The following is a 20,421-nucleotide window of genomic DNA, read 5'->3' as shown; positions in this document are numbered from 1 at the left end:
AGTTGGCGTATCGAAGATAGCTCAGTAAATTGATGATAGGGACCTTAAACAGCGACGACGACGACGTCAACGAGAACGTCAAAAAAAAAATAATTTTAATAAGCAAAACACTGGCTCTGCACGTGCGTTTTACACTTTGGTACATTTCTTTGCCGTCCTTTGCAAAACAACAACGTGAAATGACCGAATTTAAGGTTTTATGGAGAACGTGAACGCATGATGATTAATTTTCCTTTCTCTTTCTGAACTTTAAAGGCGCTCCTACTACGTTAGCTCCTCGATAGTTCGGCTACATTGCACAAACTGAGAGAGTATAAATCATCGCGGATTTATTCGGAAGACGCTGTTCCGTGAAGACAAGAACTCACGCCAATGTGGAGATATCGTAATTATTGGGATTATAATTCGATCTAAGTAAAAAGGAAATTATCGTTGGCACTCGGCCTTACAACGCTCAAATGTAACAACAGGATGAAAGAAATTAAACAAACAAAGAAAACTTACTTCTGTAACATCATATTTAACGCATGCATGTAAACTGTCAGTCCAACGTTAATTCATCCAGGTTAGCTCGATATTTCAAAGGTTTAACATTGCTTCGTCACAGGTTAGCTCAATATAAACATTACTTTCTCAACAGGTTAGCTTGTTTCATATTTTAACTGATTCAACTCGCGCGATCATTAAGCGTCTTTACGCGAATTTAAATATAGTACGCGCAACACAGCGCGCGCAAACAGCGCGTGGATATACAAAAGTTTACAGTGTAAATGTTCATCCGAACAGACGCGAAGGTAATTTTTTAAGTTCCGTCTCCGTCGGCGTCGTCGTCGTCTCTGCTTAAGGTCCCTATCATGAGATCATCGGCTCATTTCATAACAAACTATCTTTTTTTGAATCTGCTTCTCTCCCATTTAGTTTCAACTGCCAACACGTATCAAGTACAGTACATTCAGAACGGAAGTTTACAAATTGACACCACCAAGCCACGATGGACGCACAAGACATCATTAAACAGCGCCATGGCGTATTCGTACTACGGCAAAATAGAAACCATAAGCCTAAGTAACGACGTGAAATACAAAGTTGCGAAATTTGAATTTCGGACCCCGATCCTGATAAACGGCTCAGCAGAGGTTAAGCTTTTTGGCATGAACTCGCTCTCTGTGTCCAGCAAAGAAGGAATCTTCCTCGGCGTGGATATTGTTGTAGGAAAACCTGAAGGAGAACTTGTCAAAACTGTAGGCGGATACTGTGCCAACCGTTCTAAAGCTTCAGGTAATGTCAATTTACTGTTATGAACCCTTTAAAATTAAGAACACAGATAATCTTTTGCATTTATATGAGTTTCAATGAATAATAATTAACAATTATTGGACGAGGTTGAGCAAAATATCGTGATTTGTCAGTGGCAACAGCTCAATTATTTGCCGAAGCTGAAGGCTGTGGCAAATAATTGCTCTGCGAGACACTGACAAATCACAATATTTTGCGACAACCGAGTTCAATAATTGTTTTATCATTCGATCGCCGAGTTTGTTTTTCAACTAAAGATGTCAAATCACTCCCTGACAGCTTTGGGAAGCGATCTGCCATTTTTACGTATGAACAGAATATTATTTGCAGCAAAACACTTAAGCAAAATACAGTTGGACAGTATTGTGCATGAGCAGACCATTATTTGTTGGCAGTTATTTCCAGGTCACGTGGTTTGTTTTCGGCCAATGAAAAGGAAGGAAAAAAATGCATCGAATGATAATAATCTTTAGTGAGGATGTCAACCTGCGCATGGCGGCCATGTCCAAAAAGCTCCATTTGCAGAATTTTCTATTCCTGTTGTTCTTTTTGCTGCTTTTACGTTATTTTAATTATGTCACGCTGGACGAATTCATCCCTGGTCACGCTATGGTTGGTTTTGGCCACGATATAAAGTCATTTCCCGGCAGGAACGATGGCTTTAAAAGATCACGTTATGTCGCCACCAACAATGGCGCCGCTTCTTTGGTGTTAACAAAGTTTGTAAAGCTGACCCAGTTGAGCCTGTTTGCTTCGAGCCTCATTTTACCAGCATTAGACGTATGTCCTCAACCTGGCCCTGTATCTCAAGCACACCGATCTTTTCCAACAGTATCTATTAAAGCCAAAGGTTAGATTGACAGAAAATCCTCAAGGGGGTTGTGACATCAAATTAGCCCGGACAAGGGGAAAATGTATTGTTTTGCTAGGATGTAGCTTGAAAATTTAAGCTAAGAGCCGTTTATGGCCCTTCACATTTATAGCACGATATGTCGCTATTAGTGGCAAAGTTTGGGTTGCAAGCGTTAACTTTTTTGTTTCACGGGTGGATATGAAAATGCCACGTTTTTCTTCCTTTGAACAACCTCGAGAGCACAAAGTTTACTAGAAATTACCACAGCCTGACGTTAAGATTACTTCATTTAACTGGTTACTGCCGGCAAATGGCTTTAACGCAGGGTGTAGATGGCATTTTTTTTCTCTTCTGATTTAGGCTGTTTTCCCTTTCTACCGAGCAAGTAAAGTTGTTCCCAGAGGCCTGGGAACGGGGTTGGTCGTTCATCGGTGAACGATAATTAAAATTAAAGGAAACTGTTTTTTAAGCCTTAATAAATTAAATGTGGTCAGTGGAATATCTTTTAATCGGAGGTGATGTGAGATGAGAGAGTGAATTAGAATGCTTTTTAACATTTCTTTTAGGTGGCGAAGGCCCTGGGCGAGGAAAACCTGATGATGATGGGGGCGCTGGGCATGGCGGACAGGGAGGCTTATTGTATGAGGATACTACAGGTGTTATTTACGGAGACACTTATGGAATACGGCCTAATATACACCTTATCGGTGGGAGCACAGGTAACTCAGTCATAAAGAAATAATAAGGAAAAAAAGAATGCAAGAAACAGGGTCTTAGTCAGTGAGCACAGTACATACATAGTACATTACAGACAATTATGGTTAAAAGACTGTGTTGTCGTCGTCACAGTGATTAGGTGAAATATTAATTGCGCATGTCCACAAATAATTCGGCCCTTTGGGGACACAGCGGCAAAATGAGTGCGCATGCTCGTCACGCGTGAGCAATGTTACGTCGAAATGACGTTGTTTGTTTTCGTTTCGCGGGGATAAGCCCAAATCAAAATAGATAAGGTTGCCGCTTTCTGGAAAGGTTCCTTCGAACTTCCTCCATCACATATCTTATTCAACAAAAAAATTATTGTGGTAACAGGTGTGAATTTGGCGATTGAAGTGGGGCATTCGTAATCGATTCTCGCTCGACTCACAAATCTGCGGAGCATGCGCACTCATTTTGCCGCTGTGTCGGCCCTATGGGGTCGCAATGTTACACATGCGCAGGTGACCTTAACCGTTGTAGTCGAGGATGGGTGGGTGGTGGGGGTGGGGGAGGGTTTTATGTTTCATGATGGTAGTACGTGGAAGGATTTTAACTCATAGGTTGATCACTATTGCTAATTTTAGTTTTATACCACAGGAACATCGAATTGCTCTTCAAATAATTGTAAGTGACATCCACAGACAACAAACGCCATTCTTCCATCACATAAGTTCTTTTCTTCACCACTTAAATTTGTTTTGTGTTGTTTTTGCATTTAAGCTCTAGAATCTCTCATAAAACAGTTTCAAAGAACTTCATGTCATGAAATTTTACATTTATTTGGCAGTTAAAACATAAAAAGAACTTTCAGGAAAAATAGATCTTTTTTTTTCACATGAAATTTTACACAAACTCTTTCAGGTAGAAATTTTTACTCCGGGTCTTTCTCTTCTCATTTCCGATTTTATATGGAGCTATAGCTGTCCTCCTCTCTAGCGTTCCCCCTAACGCCTCGACCTCGCACTTGGCTTTTTCTTGTCCAGGAAAAAAAGATCTGAGCTTGACTAGTAGGCAAGTCTACCTTTCAGAGTGTGGGGTATGTTATAGGTGGTTTGCAACCATATTGGATGACAGAACCTTTTGTTTTGTCATCCAACATGGCCGCCATGCCGTTGCCTTTGTGGATCTCCAGGGATTGGTTGCAAATCACCTATAAGGCTTGACATCATGTGACAGATTTGAGTTGCGTGACATTTTCTTCAGTTATGTTCAGTTACCTTCTTTCAGGTACCGCAAAAGGCGACCCAAACTCGGTCCTTGCGTGTGGCGGAGGCGCCATTGAAATTTCGTCAGGCAAGAACTTAACAATTAGTAAGTAATTAAAAAATCTGTAGTTTAATTTCTAGCCTGACAATGCTAGTCCTTGAACTGTACGAAACAAACCCAACCATCAGTTAATTTTAGATATTTTTTCTCGATTAAAGTAAAATGTCTGTCGACTCAGTGAAATGCTTATTGCGAACTGCTGGTCTGTGTTGCAGATGCTGCCATTCGTGCCAATAGTGAAACGTTCTCGATTTTTGACAGGGCTTCCATTGGTGGAAGCAGTGGAGGAACAATTATCCTCAATTCTAAGAAGGTAACGAATAGATGAACGGTAAAGCTGATAGACCAGGGTTCACTTCTTTGGATATCTGTTCGGACGTTAATTGCCTCAGAATTCGCATTTAGCAGTAAAGAAAATGTTAAGTTTTGTTTGGCAAAATGTCAGTTCAAAATTTCGTAATACTAGAAAACTAATTCCTTTTGTTTTCGAACGGGCCAATATGCCGATAAAAATACGAAAAAGAAAATCAGCTAGCAGTTTCGTCAAGCTAACTGAACAGCTAGTAAATTAGGAAAATCAGATTCCTTTCCCTAAACTTTCTGCAACTTAAATTTTCAGCTTAAGCATCCGAACATATGATCTGTATTAGTTTCCACATATATGTCTTGGGCAGGGTACAAAACGATCTGGGGACAAAGAAGACAATATTTTACGTATTTTGCTTAAATGATCTCGTTGGATGCCTCTGATGACAAACCAAGACGTAAGAACACATGAGGCTCAAGGCGAGTAGACGAACACGGAATAGGCGCCATTTACGAAGGCCCCTTTCTTGCACTAACTGGAGAACTTTTAGGACTTCATTCCAATGGATGAATTAGATCAAAACAGTAGCAATCGTAGCTGTATCAGAGAATTTTAACGTGAACTCAAATCAAAATCAAAATCAGTTTTCCCTATTTTTCTACTTTGTCTTACTTCCATTCATGTGTGTTTTGTATTTATTTATTTATTCATTTATTTATTTATCTTTTTCTTTTCAATCGTTTCGTTTGAGTTCCCTTCTGAAATCATCTTTGATGGGCATGTTTTATTAGTTAATTTAACTATCATTGTCATTATCATTATCATTATCGTTATCATCAATAAGCAAGTTATGTATGTAAGAACATTCAAGCCACCAAAAAAAGTTAATAAGTGAACAGGTTTTGCAATACAGGAACACAATACATGTAGGGATGTAACCTCCACTCTCCTAAAAATTTTACGAAAAGTCAGGATCCAATGCAACCTACCATTCCTCTTAAAGCCTACAATCCAAGCTTAACCTTTGAAACGGTTTGAACGGATCTCATCCTCCTTCCCCTTGTCAATGTTGTTTCCTCCACAAAACAAGTTCTTTTCTAACAACGGTTACGATGAGACAACATTCGGTCTACATTGAAGGGGGGGGGGGGGGGAGGGGGAGGGGGTGTGGGGTGGGGGTGAGGGATGTTTCAATTAATTTATTGCATCTTTTTCTTATCTCTTGTTCGGCGGCTTGGCGCAGCTGTTAGGGTGCCAGACTTGAAATCTGGAGGTCCCGGGTTCAAGCTTCGTCCTCGGCCACGCTTGTAAATATCCAGCTGTTTAATTTTGCCTCCTTCCAGTTGGGATTTTTAACCTGTTATGTTTAAGTTGATTGATTGTTTCGCGCTATTTTCGGGTGGAGTGCCTGTAAACAAGCTTGGTAGCTAAGTGCATTTCCACTATAAACAATGATTTGACATTATTTTCCTTATCTCAAAAGTCCGTTATCCTCGGTGACAAGGCGAGTTTGGAAGCTAAAGGTGCTAATGGAGTCAAAGAAGGTAGCGGCGGAGGAGGAGGCGTCATTGCAATCTTCTTTAATGAGGGACTAGTAGGAGAAAAGCCAGTTGCAAACCAAAGCACCAAGGGAGGGAATGGCTCTGTGCCAGGAGATAACGGAGTGGTGGTTATTAACGGTCTGTTTTCTAGCCGCGCGTTTTAATTTTATCTTATTCGGTAGCATGATGCATACAGCCAATAATATGACTGTAAAGCAGTTTCATATGCTGCAGTATCTAACAAGTGTTTTTCTCCTTATTTTTTTCTTCGGAGTTTGTCTTTGTTTATGTTTGTTTGTTTGTTTGGTATCGTATTGGTAAGGGAGTGTTCATTATTTATGGGGAGGGGGGGCTGGCAAATGGGAAAACGGAACGTTTGGACAGGAACGTTTTGGATCCCCCATCCACATTGCACCTAACACCACTGCTTCGCAATCGTTAAAACCAAGACTGCTATATGACAACCAGCAATGCCTGTAAACTACACCATGGTTAGGGATGAACAAAGGTTTTTATTTTGATTTCCTTTCCTTTGCAGGAACATGGGATTACGGTTATCCAGCAGCAGGTAATGCCAGTCAGTCGTTCTTATTCCGCACGTCATTTGTAGTGCCCTCCTCGGAGTTGTTAGATATCATTTAGTACACGCTCTGATAGCGCAAGAAAATTTTCGGAATTCTTAATCGAACGTCACTGTTACTGTAATGTTTTTCGTACTGATAAATGAGAGACCGACGTCGCGCTCTTGTCGTTACTTAAGGCCCATTCACACCAACAAAACATGTTTAGTTAAACCAGGTTTTTTAAAATTGAAAATTGGTAACAAAAGCTGAACCATTGACTTTGACATAGGATTCAAGTAAACTTTGAACCAGGAGCCATAATCAGGGATTATGGCTCCTGGTTTAACTTATGTTCACATTTGTGCTAAATCTGTAGTCGGCAAAACTCCGAAAGTAGTTTTTATGAAGGACACAATTTTAAAATGTGTTTAACTAAACAGCTTTTAAACGTGTTTAAACCTTGGTGTGAAACAATGGGGCATTAAAAGTTGCGAAAAGAAAGCCTCAAACAATAGGACATTTTCACGGTGGCTTCATTTGACTACAACTTCCCAAATCCTTCAGTTGTTTGTTTTCTCATGCTAATTAGAGCTGTTGTTCTTTCAGTTCTACACTGTGATTAAAACATTTGAATTTGAAAACTAAATGAATTCTGCTAGTTGTAGTCAAATGACGCCATCAGTAAAATAGCGTTTTCAAGCTTGAACGACGATAGTACTGCTGCAGTGCTCTGCCACTAAACCATCGGAGGCCAACTGGGAGGTGTGCTTGTGTATCTCAATATGCTGCATGTTCTTTACACCCCCTGGTATAGGTTGTTTGCACGTTACGTCATGGTGACCATGTTGGTGGTTAGGAACAATAAGATTTTTCTCCTCTGGGAGTTAACTCCATTTTTATGAAATCTATATGAACAAATTTCCTTTTGTTTTTGTACACCAACATGGCGGCAATGAGATCAACCTATTGAATGGTCAGTTTTAATTCTTAAAATATTTTCAAGTGCCCGTAAGTTTGTCTTCTGCTACGGCCAATTGCTCGCAAAATTTAAACTGCTTAAGTGCTTGCCATACTCAAATTCTCATAAAAAGTTGGGCTAGACAGTCGATTGTTCGTACAAATCGTGTCCTTTGTACAAAAATAAATCTGGAGGGTAGTAATTGGTTGTGAGCTTTAGATAAAAGTACACGAGAATCAAACGCCTTTATTTGTAACTGCACGGTGACACTTGAGAACCAATATCGTTCCCAGATCTCCCGGACGTCAAGAGGAGAGACCCTGGGGACGAGGTTGCTTGAGAACTTTCTCTAAATTTCTGTTTAGACAGCTTAACTCCCCCCTCTCCCCCCCCCCCCCCCCACTATAAAATTAAATGGAAAATCGCTTTGCGCGTGGATAGGCATTTGTTGCTTGCTCTACCAATGACACTGATAGTTTCTATTTCTTTTCTCTCACAGTGAACGAAGAAAATTATCTTGGCTGTGTGAAAATTAGCGACGGATTGTCCCTAAAAACAAAGATTCTGAAAGCCCACGAAGCTTCTCCTACGCACTGTAAAGAATTCTGCCTTGCAGAACGATATTCCTGGGCCGCAATATCTTTGAAGAATTGTTCCTGCATGAATGATAATTATACTCGATATAAGGAGGATGAAGATCGGTGTAAAGAGAGATGCAGGTCCAATACTTCACTGATCTGTGGTAACAATGACGGAATCGGCAGTGCATACTGGACAGGTAAGTAAATTGTCATCACGTTATGTCAAAAATAGAAGCAACCTGCGTGACAGACGCGCTCGAAATTGGGAGGACAGCGGGTAATCGGACGCGCGCGCGAAACGAGCCCACGCACTTCGCGCGCGCGTCTGGTTCCACGTTGGCTATGATGAAAGTGACTTTCGCGTCACACTGATAGTAAGGTACCCTACATTTCATCCAAGCAACTAATAATGCCTTTAATATTTCAATAGATTAATTATGTCGGGCTAAGTTTCACGAACCAAGGCAATTCGTCAAGTAAGGAAGATAAGACCCACAGGAAAATAAATTGAAAGAAAGCCATTAGGGTATTTAATCAAACTGTTTCAGGAAATTTATTCGAATGTTTTCATGGTTCAATATTGACTACTTCCGTGGACGTCAGAATGCTCTTATCGTTCACAACAGGAAGAGCTATTCCATTTATTAATTTCGGTAATGGTGAAACCCTGAAGCTACAATGCATCTTAGTTGAAATATTATTCTTTGGGGAAAACACATGTGACTGTTAAAAGGATGATCGAGTTTTGTCGAAGGATCGGTTGTTGAAAACAAATTGTCTTTTGCTGTTCCTAGTGCACTAAAGGTCTTAATTAAGTCACTGTTAAGTGCAACTATGATTCCATCTGGTTAGATGGATAAAGATAGCGTCAGTACATATCAAGCGCTCTTATTTGTCACTAGCTCACAAAACTCATTTTGACTTTGCGAGCCAGTAAGGTTTACCCGTGACTTTTTTCCCTTCCACCATCGCGGCCACTGCAGTGGTGGATTTAGATTGATAACTCCACCCAACTGTACTGATATATAGAAATTTAGAAACCATTGCACGCACATCGGCCACCATTAATATTGATATAGCCAATCCTTGCAAGAATTGTGCGTGGCCGCGTTTTGAAAAACCTATCGGTTTTCAACGCATTAGAAACCAGTGCCTCGTTGTTCAAAGAGCGGATAACTCTATCCAGTGGATAAATAGCTATCCAGCGGATAAAATGTACCCCAGCCAATCCATTTTATCCGCTGGTTAGTGACTTATCCGCTGGATACTAAAGTTATCAACTCTTTTGAACCACTTGGACCAGGTGTTCAGCAAAGATTCAGTAATATCAAGATGACCACAGTTCGACTTATATAACTTATAATTTAAGATGGAATTTTAACGGCTTGATCAAAATGGAACTCAGCAGCTGGCAAAATACAAAACACGTCCACAACACGCACAACACAGACGACGACGTCCAGTTTCAACTACGTAGTATAATGCGTAAGAGATTTCGAAAAGATTATTATAATTAAATTGACCTCAGGTAGAAGCAAGACTTCCGAACTGTTAGATGAGAAAGATAAAAAACAAAACAAAAAAATATTAAGACTGCATGACCCATATTTACCTTTTAATTGACATAAATGTTTTACTTATTAAAACTATTCATTGTCAATCACTTTAAAATGCGACATTCATCATTCGTTTGAATATAAAGTCAGTAAAGGGAACCTCTACAATAATTAAAGTGTATTAAGTCAATTTTGTGGTCTATCACAGGAAAGTATTCATCGGGGGTTTAATTTAAATGGTCACAAATTTACATGAATTCAGTAAACTTGAAAGTAAATTTCTATTATATAGGTGTGAATTTCGTGTAGTTTCTTGGCTAAACAATGTTAATGATAATAATTACACAACCATTAGATCGTCTCGCTTTGTTAGCTTGGAAAAACAACATGTCACTAGTACCAAGGTATTAAAATAAAATCAAGAAAGAGGAAATACAAATTGCAAAGTGAAAATGAAAATGGTGTTTATGAGCATTACATTGACGAAATTTTTATCGTGGAAGTGACTGATTTAGTTTGATAATGAATCACGTGATCTGAGCATGAATGATGTTTTCGGTAATTCAGCTGGTTAAATTTAACTGACAAGGGCGACTTTTGCAAACGTTAAAAAGGACGTATATTTGCTAAAGAAGTGAAAATTATTGAAAATTACCGAAGCGGCTATCGCCTATAAGACGGTGACGCATTTTTTCTGAAGTATTTATTTTCCTGGCCGCGGGGTATTTTAAATGAGAAAGACAAGATAAAGACTTCTTCTAGTTTTTATCGCTCTATATATCGCCAAATTTTCCTCGCTTAGTTCTCCAAGACTAGCAGAAAATTTTGCTTCTTATCAGTCCTCAATATGTGTCATTAATATTGCACGGCCTACGCAGTAAGCGAGCTGTAGGTTTTTCTTCTTATTGGAAGAATTTCGGCCTCGCGAATGTTGGCTTTTTATCAAGCAATAATATTCCCTTTATATGCGATTTAGTTTATTGGTCAAATTGGATCAATGCAAATGCGTTTTGTTCCCTGATCCATTTTATATTCCCTTACAATAACCGTAATAAAACATCACCTGGCTTTTAAACTACTTGAAATTCAAATTTCCTTTTATGCGCATACGATAGTGGTACTTGTCAGGGAGATGTGTTATATATTTTTTTTTTTTTGAATGACCAGACGAAAACTCAATTTGTAAGTTTGAGTAATTTTGAGTTGAATGATGTGGCAATACTTGGATTAATTCAGTCAAGCGAAGTAGTGGAACAATTGAAAAAACACGAACAGTCTTGTTCGCGTATTTGGTATTTTATATTTTAGGCAGAGTTTGTTAATGAGGGTTTTAGCTGATTGACAGATTGTCATCTAACTTTAGATTGGCGAAATGACTGATAGAGCTCTGTTTAGCTTGGACGTCAAAACGTTCTTTCGAATACATCACGTTTAAGCAAGGCTGAAGTGTTGGCAACATCGACCGACGTTTTAATTAAATTCCTTTGCGATCATGATAATTACACACTTTATTCTTTTCGTCCATAAATGAAAAAAGAACCCTTAATGAAATTCGCTTAGATATTGCAAGCCACCTTAATGAAGAATAGCAAATAATATGTTGGATGTTTAATTTAAAAGCAAACGTTGATATGATGTGGAATAACATCTTAGTATTGACGGATGTGTGAATTTGCAATATGTCGAGTGGCTCATAAGAACCGATATCGGTCGGATAACAAAGCCAGTTTTTCCGATTTAAGGGTGAACTGTTGCCTGTTTAACGCAGTTTCTGGACAAGACAGGCGAAGATGGAGTGACATGCACTTTACAACGCCTGGTTCAAGCAAATTTTTCTTATGTGAAGTTACAAGCCAAGAGGGAAAAAGACCACTAGATGCCTCAATGTGTCAGCGAAGATAATATTTTAGTTCCTATCGATTTTGTTAGATTCGTTGAAGTTAGTCCGGCAGTTGGTCTCTCTTCCTTTCATTTCCATGGTGATTTAACTGAGTGATCGATGTTTGCGGCTAACATAGAAGCAGGTTATTTATTGGCGAGGAACTAGAGATACTGCTGTCCAGAATGAAGCGTGTCAGCTAAGAGAGTCCTTTCCACTGAAAACATCTTCGAGTCCTCGACAACAATACCAGCCTCAAAATTTCTAATGGCCGACGAACAGTGTTCTCACATCAGTAAAGTTCTACCAACGGAAGGCGACCTTTTCTCTCCCTATGTTATAAACTGTGTTGTTATGTCCATTCTCAGTTTAACAGCTATCGTTGGAAATGTTTTGATTTTGGTGTCCATCTGTAGAGCGCCGCAATTCGTTCGCCAGCCGTCTTATTTTCTCTTGGTCAACCTCGCCTTCGCCGATTTCTGCGTCGGGTTTTTAGCCGAACCGGCCTACTTGGTTTACAAGATTTCGTACTTGTTAAACCCGTTTTCCGTATTGTCGTGTTACGCTGGAATCACGTTCAACTTCCTTTCCTACTTTTTGACATCGTTATCGCTTTGGACTGCGGCTGTGATTTCGCTGGATCGACTACTGGCGCTTCACCTGCACATGAAATACAGCGCCATAGTTACTAAGTTTCGAGTTTGTTTTCTTATTGTTGTGTTATTGACGCTAAGCTCAGTTTTCGCTTCCATGTTCAAGTGGGCACTTGATGCACAGAACACAGTATTTGTGTGCACGGTTTCAATCGCTCTGTTAATTGCGTTGTTGTCTTATGTGAGGATCTTCCAAATCGTGCGCTATCACCAGCGTCAGATTTCAATCCAGTTGAAGGAGGTCTCCTTTGCGGAGAGAAGAGAAAATGATTCTAGAGGCTCTAGCTGTCATAGGGAGCAAGATGGCAAAGAACAATTGAGAAGAGATCAAAGTGAAACTGTGGATGCAAAGGTGCGTGATGTGCCGACAACGAAAAGGGAAAAGCAAGGCAATGGAAGAGACCTGAGGAAGAAAAGTGCCGTGACTGGGCTGCAGAAGAAGGCAACAATGGAACACCAGGAAAATTCGATTTCTCAGGAACATCTTTCCGTTAGCCAGGGTGTGGTCGTACAGCAGCAGATGGACATTAGCCATATAACAGCACCGCCAGAAAATAGAGTAGTCCAAGTTGTAGAGACGACACAGCGAAATTCAGAAATCACTGAGCTATCGGCTGTGGCTAGTTCACCCTTAGAAGACCAGTTTACCGGTGCTATAATAAATGGACAAACAAAGAAGATAACATCATCGGAAGAAGAGCAAGAATTTCAATCAGAACATCCAGTTGACAATGTTGAACTCACAATGACCGAAATAGAGCTGGTGAAGATTGACAGCGAACAAGAATATCAAATCTTCACCGACCCTCAAGGTGAGACCTTTGTGTTTGAAGACAAACAAGCAGAAACTTCTTCATCGGAAGCCATAAACGAATTTGAACGATTTTCTCGGAGCCCAAATCTAAATTGTGCTGAAGGAGAGGAAGTGACTGCTAATGTAAAACAGAAAACAATCCATAAAGAAAAGTCAATAAATGACAAGAACTGCTTGAAGGGATTGGATCCGAGTCATGATCAAAACCATGTTTTAGTGAATGAAAGTTCTGCGCGGCTTGAAAGGCAGAAAACGTATCAAGGACAGAATGAAGCAAAATCGCCAGAGGGCAGCAATTGTTTCAAAAGATGTTATCAGGATTATAACTTGAACAGTTCTTTAACAGATGACACCGCTCTTAACTTCAGGCGGGAATTACATGAAAGAGAACAGATGGAATCCACTTTGTCAGAGAATGAAAACTCTTGTGAGAGATGGCATCATATTCAACGTCAGAATAATTTTTCTCTAGATGGAAGTTCCACACCTTTTGAAAGGAAAGAAAAATGTCACAGAGGAGATGAAAGTATTGAAATGACTGAGACGTTAGAGGACAACAACTATGTTAAGAGATTGAATCAGATTCAAAATTTGAGTTATAATTTAGCAGATCATGAAACTACACCTTCGGGAAGCAAAGAAACAAATCGAGACAAAAAGAACGAAACAACCGAGGTTAAAGTTGTTTTAACACGCGAAAGTGAGTTAAACAACAAAACAGCAAGTCACAATCAGGGAACGAGCCCCGCTAAACGTCAGAGATCGAGTCACGGAAACAGTGCAAGGGTAAATGAAAATCAGACAGTCAGTAAACGAAGAAACGGGTTTAAAATGCAACATTTCAAAAAGTCAGTCTTCAACATGTTCGTAATCTGGTTCCTTATGCTTCTCTGTTATCTTCCTCTTATCTGTACATCGCTTTTGGTCATGTTCGTAGGACGTGGTTACTCCATACACTTGGCCTTCAATTTCACCACTTCTGTGATGTTTGTCAACTCCAGTATTAACCCAATCGTGTTCTGCTGGAGAATCCGAGAGTTTCGTGCTGCTGTAAGGAAGACTCTCAGGGAAGTGTTTGGCTTTTGGGAAAATCAGGTCAACATTCATGACAATTTGACATCTTTTGTAAACTAGTCATTATGTCTTGTGTTCAAGCAAGATAATGGCGTTTTTGTCCGCTGAACCCAACTTATTGTGCAAATCGCTGTTTATGAAGTGCTGATCTTCGTGAGGGCATGGTATTCTATTATTACTCAAATAGTGTAATACCAGAGGCACATGCATACTCAACTGCAGTTATTGAAGCTGGCTAACTTACCCACCCTTCAGAATCGGTGACCTCAAGATATAGCATGCATGATGTTGAAAGTGAAGCACATGCCCACAGAGTAAGAGAAAAGCGAAAAGTTCTATTCATAACTTAAGAAGCGCCGATTTTATATTCCCATGCAGGTTTAATACTGTCACTTACCGTAAACATTATTAACGTATCTTGGGCCGGCTAAGATATGGAATAACCCTCCCGAATCCCAAATAATTCTGACATCAATCGATTCCTATAAAAGACAAATCCGAAGTATTGACGATTTCCGCAAATATAGTATTGACTATATGCATGTTTTTCAAGTTGTAATCCATTTCCATCCTTGCCATCCGCAGCTAAACATAACCAATAGTAATTTCTGTGCCCTTGTAGGGTTATTGAAAACAAAACTGAGCCATTATTTTAACGATTCTAGCGATCAAAATATGTTTTACGGCCATTCAAAATAACGCTAAAATAGGTGACACTGCTCTTTTACAATTCATGAAGAGATAAGAAAGGAAATCATTACCGTGAAGGAGGTTTGAAAATGTGATATTAATGGTCATAAAATTTCTTGAACCTTTTCTTTGAATTTCTCCAAGAATTGTCAATGGTTTGAGAAGCTATAACGAACACTCGAAAGAGTGTTTCATCCTATTTCCAAACACCTCGAAGTTGGTTTAAGAAAAAAAACTCGGCTGTGCCTCGTTTTTTCAAACCATTTCTCGGTGTGTGGAAAACTGGAAATTCGGATGAAATACTCTTCCTTGTCGGTTTGGTATATAACTTCACACTATTCAGTTCATTTACGCGCTCTTAGGTATGGCAGCTGCTAAGAAATTGCGATGACGAAGCTCAAGAACTTCTGAAACAAACATCACACAAACATAACTTGATGGTGTTCTAGTTGGTCTATTAAATATGGTTCAGTTTAAAATTCAGTTCACACTTAACTTTCCTAAGTCCTGTAAGGTGAACAATTACCAGGTCAAGGATGTAGTGGATACCTGTTGCATTTTCGAACGCGTACGCGGCTTCTAATAAACACGATTCCCAAGTGACACCCCAATACCCACTGAAAACCTTCCTTGATTAGCTGAAGGAAATAAAAGTTATGTTTTTTTTTTCCACGGAAGGAAGCCAGACCTTGCTGGTCTGTAATCCTGCGCGTCGGACTTGCCTTTGTATTAGATTCTAGCATGCAAGTTAACTGATAGCACTTTATTTATAAACAGCTGTTGTTAAATAAATAAATGAACAAACAAACAACTAAATAAGTAAACAAAAATACATCAATAGACAGTTAGGAAAATAAACAAATAAAGTGGAAATTTTAATCCATTTGGAAAGTGCTCTTTACCGTCCAGCGAAATAATTCTCACTCTCCTCCTCTCTTTCCTTTTCAAGATACGACGCCCTTCTTTGACAATATATTTTTGCCTTTTCGGGGTCCGAGATAGAAAACCTTTGATTCATAGTAGCTGAGGAACTAGCTGTTGTTGATTAGTTCTTCGGTAAGGAATTCCGTACGCTAAAGCTCCGCTTAAGCTAGAGCTATGCTTTAGGAACAAGTTCTTAGTTTGGGAGAGATAATGTATATGTATATGTAGCCTAAGTTTATATCTAGACCTTTTCGTTGGAAACATGTTCTGTAAAAAAATAAGTCTCGGTCCTCCACTGACATTATCGTCAGAAGTGTCGGCAATGGTTGACCTCTTCTCTTTCCTTTCCCCTCCAGCTTCACAATGTCGTGAAGTTTTTCCTTGCATGCGACCGTTAAACTTCCAGTATTGCTTGGGAGTGGAGTGGGGACGGCAAATTCAAAATTTGATGCAAAATCACTGTAAGCCGTCCACTATGAATTTGATCAACATAATTTTTCAAAGAAATATTCATGTTTCTTATCAGAGATGATCTCCTCAATAAGAGCATTTTTAAAGGTTTGACAGCCACTTGAGAGTTTCCCAATAATTATCAGTGAAGCCCCGTTTTATGTCATCGGTAAGAGAGATCAGCCTGGGTTATGTTTGTAAGGAAATGAAAGTCCTGTAATTTGTTGTCTTACTGTCAGTAAAACACCTGTATAAATCTTATCATCTTTCGAGTAAACTTAAAAATGTTAACTATGCAAAAGGCCAAGCAGTAGTCTACGAATTGTTTACCGACATTTTAAACTTTCAGACTGTGGTTTCAAATAATATAAACTGCTAGAAGGAAGTAGCAATCGATTAAATTGATTAAACTCATCGCCAGAGATGATCTTACTTAAATGAATAGCAAGCGAAATGTAAGCAAGCTAGTAATGGCAGGCAAAGCAGTTTTCCCTGAAATTTCCTAAGGGCGCCCCCGCATAAAGCTTTGCAGATGGACGGCTGACCAGCTTTTTATCTAAATTTACAGGTTACAATGCTTCCTCGTTTTCTACTGTAATGACTGCTACAACTCCGGTCGTCAGTGCTGTTTATTCAAGCCAGACTGTATCTTTGGAAATCTCGCCGTCTTCAGTGGTTCAGCCTACTGGAACTTCGACGATTTCCGCAACCGAGGAACCGACTGCTACGGAAGAAGCTCCAACCAGGTCACCCACCGAAGCTTCTAAAAAGGTAAGAAGCAGAAAAGTTTGGTTTGGCGAAAGACTTGAAAAAAGATTGTCAATTGATCTGAGAATTAGAGATTGATTTATTTATCATTTCGTTCGCGTGCTTTTCGACACTTACTCACTCAACAACTTTCTTGCTGTCATTCATCTTCTGCCCGTCCACTGTTCCTACATTGTGTTACTCTATTCGGTCGTTCATTCATTTTTTCTTCCCTCTCTTAACTGACTTCTTCCTCCCTCTCTCTCCCCCCCTCTCTCCCTACTCCCTTCTTGTCCACCCTCCATCCCTGGCCTGTCTTCGTTCCTGCCTTCCTTCCTTCCTTCCTTCCTTCCTTCCTTCCTTCCTTCCTTCCTTCCTGCCTGCCTGCCTGCCTGCCTGCCTGCCTGCCTGCCTGCCTGCCTTCCTTCCTTCCTTCCTTCCTGCCTTCCTGCCTTCCTGCCTTCCTGCCTTCCTGCCTTCCTGCCTTCCTTCCTTCCTTCCTTCCTTCCTGCCTTCCTGCCTTCCTGCCTTCCTTCCTTCCTTCCTGCCTTCCTTCCTTCCTTCCTATCTGCCTTCCTTCCTGCCTTCCTTCCTTCCTTCCTTCCTTCCTGTCTGCCTTCCTTCCTGCCTTCCTTCCTTCCTTCCTGTCTGCCTTCCTTCCTGCCTTCCTGCCTTCCTTCCTTCCTTCCTGTCTGCCTTCCTTCCTGCCTTCCTGCCTTCCTGCCTTCCTGCCTTCCTGCCTTCCTTCCTTCCTTCCTTCCTTCCTTCCTTCCTGTCTTCCTGCCTTCCTTCCTGCCTTCCTTCCTTCCTTCCTGTCTGCCTTCCTTCCTGTCTTCCTGCCTTCCTTCCTGCCTTCCTTCCTTCCTTCCTGTCTGCCTTCCTTCCTGCCTTCCTTCCTTCCTTCCTTCCTTCCTTCCTTCCTTCCTTCCTTCCTTCCTTCCTTCCTTCCTTCCTTCCTTCCTTCCTTCCTTCCTTCCTGCCTTCCTGCCTTCCTGCCTTCCTTCCTTCCTTCCTTCCTTCCTTCCTTCCTGCCTGCCTGCCTGCCTTCCTGCCTTCCTGCCTTCCTGCCTTCCTTCCTTCCTTCCTTCCTTCCTTCCTTCCTTCCTTCCTTCCTGCCTTCCTTCCTTCCTGTCTGCCTTCCTTCCTGCCTTCCTTCCTTCCTTCCTTCCTGTCTGCCTTCCTTCCTGCCTTCCTGCCTTCCTTCCTTCCTTCCTTCCTGCCTTCCTTCTTTCCTTCCTTCCTTCCTTCCTTCCTGCCTGCCTTCCTTCCTGCCTTCCTGCCTTCCTTCCTTCCTTCCTTCCTTCCTTCCTTCCTGCCTTCCTGCCTTCCTTCCTTCCTTCCTTCCTTCCTGCCTTCCTTCCTTCCTTCCTGCCTTCCTTCCTTCCTGCCTTCCTGCCTTCCCTCCTTCCTGCCTTCCTTCCTTCCGGCCTTCCTTCCTTCCTTCCTTCCTTCCTTCCTGCCTTCCTTCCTTCCTTCCTGCCTTCCTTCCTTCCTGCCTTCCTGCCTTCCTTCCTTCCTGCCTTCCTTCCTTCCTTCCTTCCTGCCTTCCTTCCTGCCTTCCTTCCTTCCTGCCTTCTTTCCTTCCTGCCTTCCTTTTTTCCTTCCTTCCTTCCTTCGTTCCTTCCTTCCTTCCTTCCTTCCTTCCTTCCTGCCTGCCTGCCTGCCTGCCTGCCTGCCTTCCTTCCTTCGTTCCTTCCTTCCTTCGTTCCTTTCTGCCTTCCTTCCTTCCTTCCTTCCTTCGTTCCTTCCTGCCTTCCTTCCTTCCTTCCTTCCTTCCTTCCTTCCTTCCTGCCTTCCTTCGTTCCCTGCTTCCTTCCTTCCTTCCTTCCTTCCTTCCTTCCTTCCTGCCTTCCTTCCTTCCTTCCTTCCTTCCTTCCTTCCTGCCTTCCTGCCTTCCTTCCTTCCTTCCTTCCTTCCCTGCTTCCTTCCATCCAACAGAAATTGAACAGCCAAAATTGGTCGATGTTCAATTTTTAAACCATTTTCTTATTCTTATTTTCATAGTTCAAAGAAATCGCAAAAGAAAACCTAACAAAAGAGAACTCACTCAACGTCGTCGAAAAACTGAAAAACCTGACCAGCGAGGAAAAGCTGAATGGCGGAGACACCAAAGTTACAATCAAAATTCTCCAAAAAATCGTATCCAATGAAACCTTGCTTCCTAAAGAAAAACAAACACGGCAAAAATTGGGACAGGTAAGTGAAGTGTTGCAATGGGTACGGTGAAACAAGTAGGTTTACTACAAAAATCAGGCCAAATACCAAATGGCAATTAATATTGTGCTCGTATCGGATCAATTTGAAAAAACCTGTATCGGCCCACCTTTGGTTGGTACCAGCTGCCTTGTCATTTATTGACTTAATGACTAAATTCCAATTAGTTTGAGATATATGAAAAAATGTCCACAAAATACTTACTGCAGTGAAACGTTAAAAAATTACAAAAATCCGTTAAACAAGAAGTTCGAGAGATAGAGAGATAGAGGGAAGTTCCGCTATAAAAGGGCAAGCCCCTCCTTCATTTCACACCTTTGTGGGCGTGAGATACAAATTTAGACGCTGTTCAGTCCTGGCAAGTTGTTGACTCAAAAGTCCTCTGAAAAACATGCCTCAAAATATTATAATATCACTACAGCAATATAAGATATCAAGGTCTAATATGTTTAACAAGGGTTATTCTGAAAACTAAGCTGATTTTATCGGTAAAAGCCGAAGAAAAAGGCACATGTTGTTTGTCAGTTGTTTGCGCTCGGATGATTGATTGACAACTGAAGGTGAGAATGGCCAGGCCAGGCCCCTTTTATACCGGAACTTCCTGTTCAAAGATAAGTCTTTTATGTTTTTTTTTGTGAATCTGTGAGTTTGCTAAATCATTGTACGATTTACTTATTTTAATAAAAAAGTTTCAACTCTTCAATTAAGACAAAAAGCGTCGACAAGTTACAACATACTTCACTTTTAAAAAGGGTTGAAACGTTTTAAGCAAATCGAAAAATGGTTTAGTAAAGTATCAGATTCACCAAAAAAACGTATCAGTTTTTAGCTTTTACACTTTTTTTACGTTTGAGTGCGGTCAAACAAAATACTGATATCTTTTAGAGCTTTGTGGAGGTTGCAAGCTCTCTTCTATCAGAAGAAAACAAAGACAACTGGGGAATTCCAACACATGGAAAAAATAACGCCAACACGGTAAGTATGAGAGCTTTGGGAAGAATTCTCATCGAGCGCGTATTATTTCTCAGTTACCCGGACATGCGAAAAATTTGTAAATTGGACCTTGTGTTTATTCCTGAGTTCTGAGTGGAATGGTGGAGTAATTTCTGGAACAAAATGGAATCAGGTTATTACATTGCACCAACTGCCCCACCCTGAAGTTGAATGAGGTGAACGCACACTCTATTAATTTTTTTTTGTGTGCGAGTTTCCGGATTCACCCCCTTAGGCCCTCAGGCTTGACTGCGTCAGCGGTAGTCCGCCAAGGTTCGTTGCCAAGTATGCGCGGGCTTATCG

The 20,421-nt window shown here is 40.7% G+C and overlaps 2 protein-coding genes across 4 annotated transcripts in view; both read left to right on the top strand.

Annotated features, from left to right (window-relative positions):
- The window catches only part of LOC146462415 (uncharacterized), a 52,412-nt gene that overhangs the window by 17,491 nt on the left and 14,500 nt on the right, over positions 1–20,421 (top strand). For 2 of the 3 annotated variants that reach the window (XM_085085669.1, XM_085085667.1), the window contains exons 13-23: positions 919–1,278; positions 2,716–2,868; positions 3,506–3,532; positions 4,136–4,219; positions 4,390–4,487; positions 5,965–6,160; positions 6,561–6,590; positions 8,043–8,321; positions 16,733–16,935; positions 18,916–19,107; positions 20,011–20,100. In XM_085085669.1, the coding sequence (XP_084941795.1) occupies positions 919–1,278; positions 2,716–2,868; positions 3,506–3,532; positions 4,136–4,219; positions 4,390–4,487; positions 5,965–6,160; positions 6,561–6,590; positions 8,043–8,321; positions 16,733–16,935; positions 18,916–19,107; positions 20,011–20,100 (1,712 nt within the window). The remainder of the gene's footprint in view (positions 1–918; positions 1,279–2,715; positions 2,869–3,505; positions 3,533–4,135; positions 4,220–4,389; positions 4,488–5,964; positions 6,161–6,560; positions 6,591–8,042; positions 8,322–16,732; positions 16,936–18,915; positions 19,108–20,010; positions 20,101–20,421) is intronic. The other variant, XM_085085668.1, reaches the window with a different exon arrangement.
- Positions 10,406–15,636, top strand: LOC146462416 (uncharacterized). Its single transcript, XM_085085670.1, has one exon. It carries the CDS (start codon positions 11,827–11,829, stop codon positions 14,158–14,160), a length of 2,334 nt encoding a protein of 777 aa, XP_084941796.1. The 5' UTR covers positions 10,406–11,826; the 3' UTR covers positions 14,161–15,636.

This window comes from Pavona decussata, unplaced genomic scaffold (genome assembly GCF_977016875.1).
Source record: "Pavona decussata unplaced genomic scaffold, jaPavDecu1.1 SCAFFOLD_188, whole genome shotgun sequence".
Classification (NCBI taxonomy): Eukaryota; Metazoa; Cnidaria; class Anthozoa; order Scleractinia; family Agariciidae; genus Pavona; species Pavona decussata.
Note: the sequence above shows the minus strand (reverse complement) of the source record. Positions and strands in the feature narration are given on the sequence as shown.

Bases quoted from the DNA above. Each gene is read 5' to 3' on its own strand.
- LOC146462416 (XM_085085670.1), top strand. From the start codon at position 11,827: ATGGCCGACGAACAGTGTTCTCACATCAGTAAAGTTCTACCAACGGAA.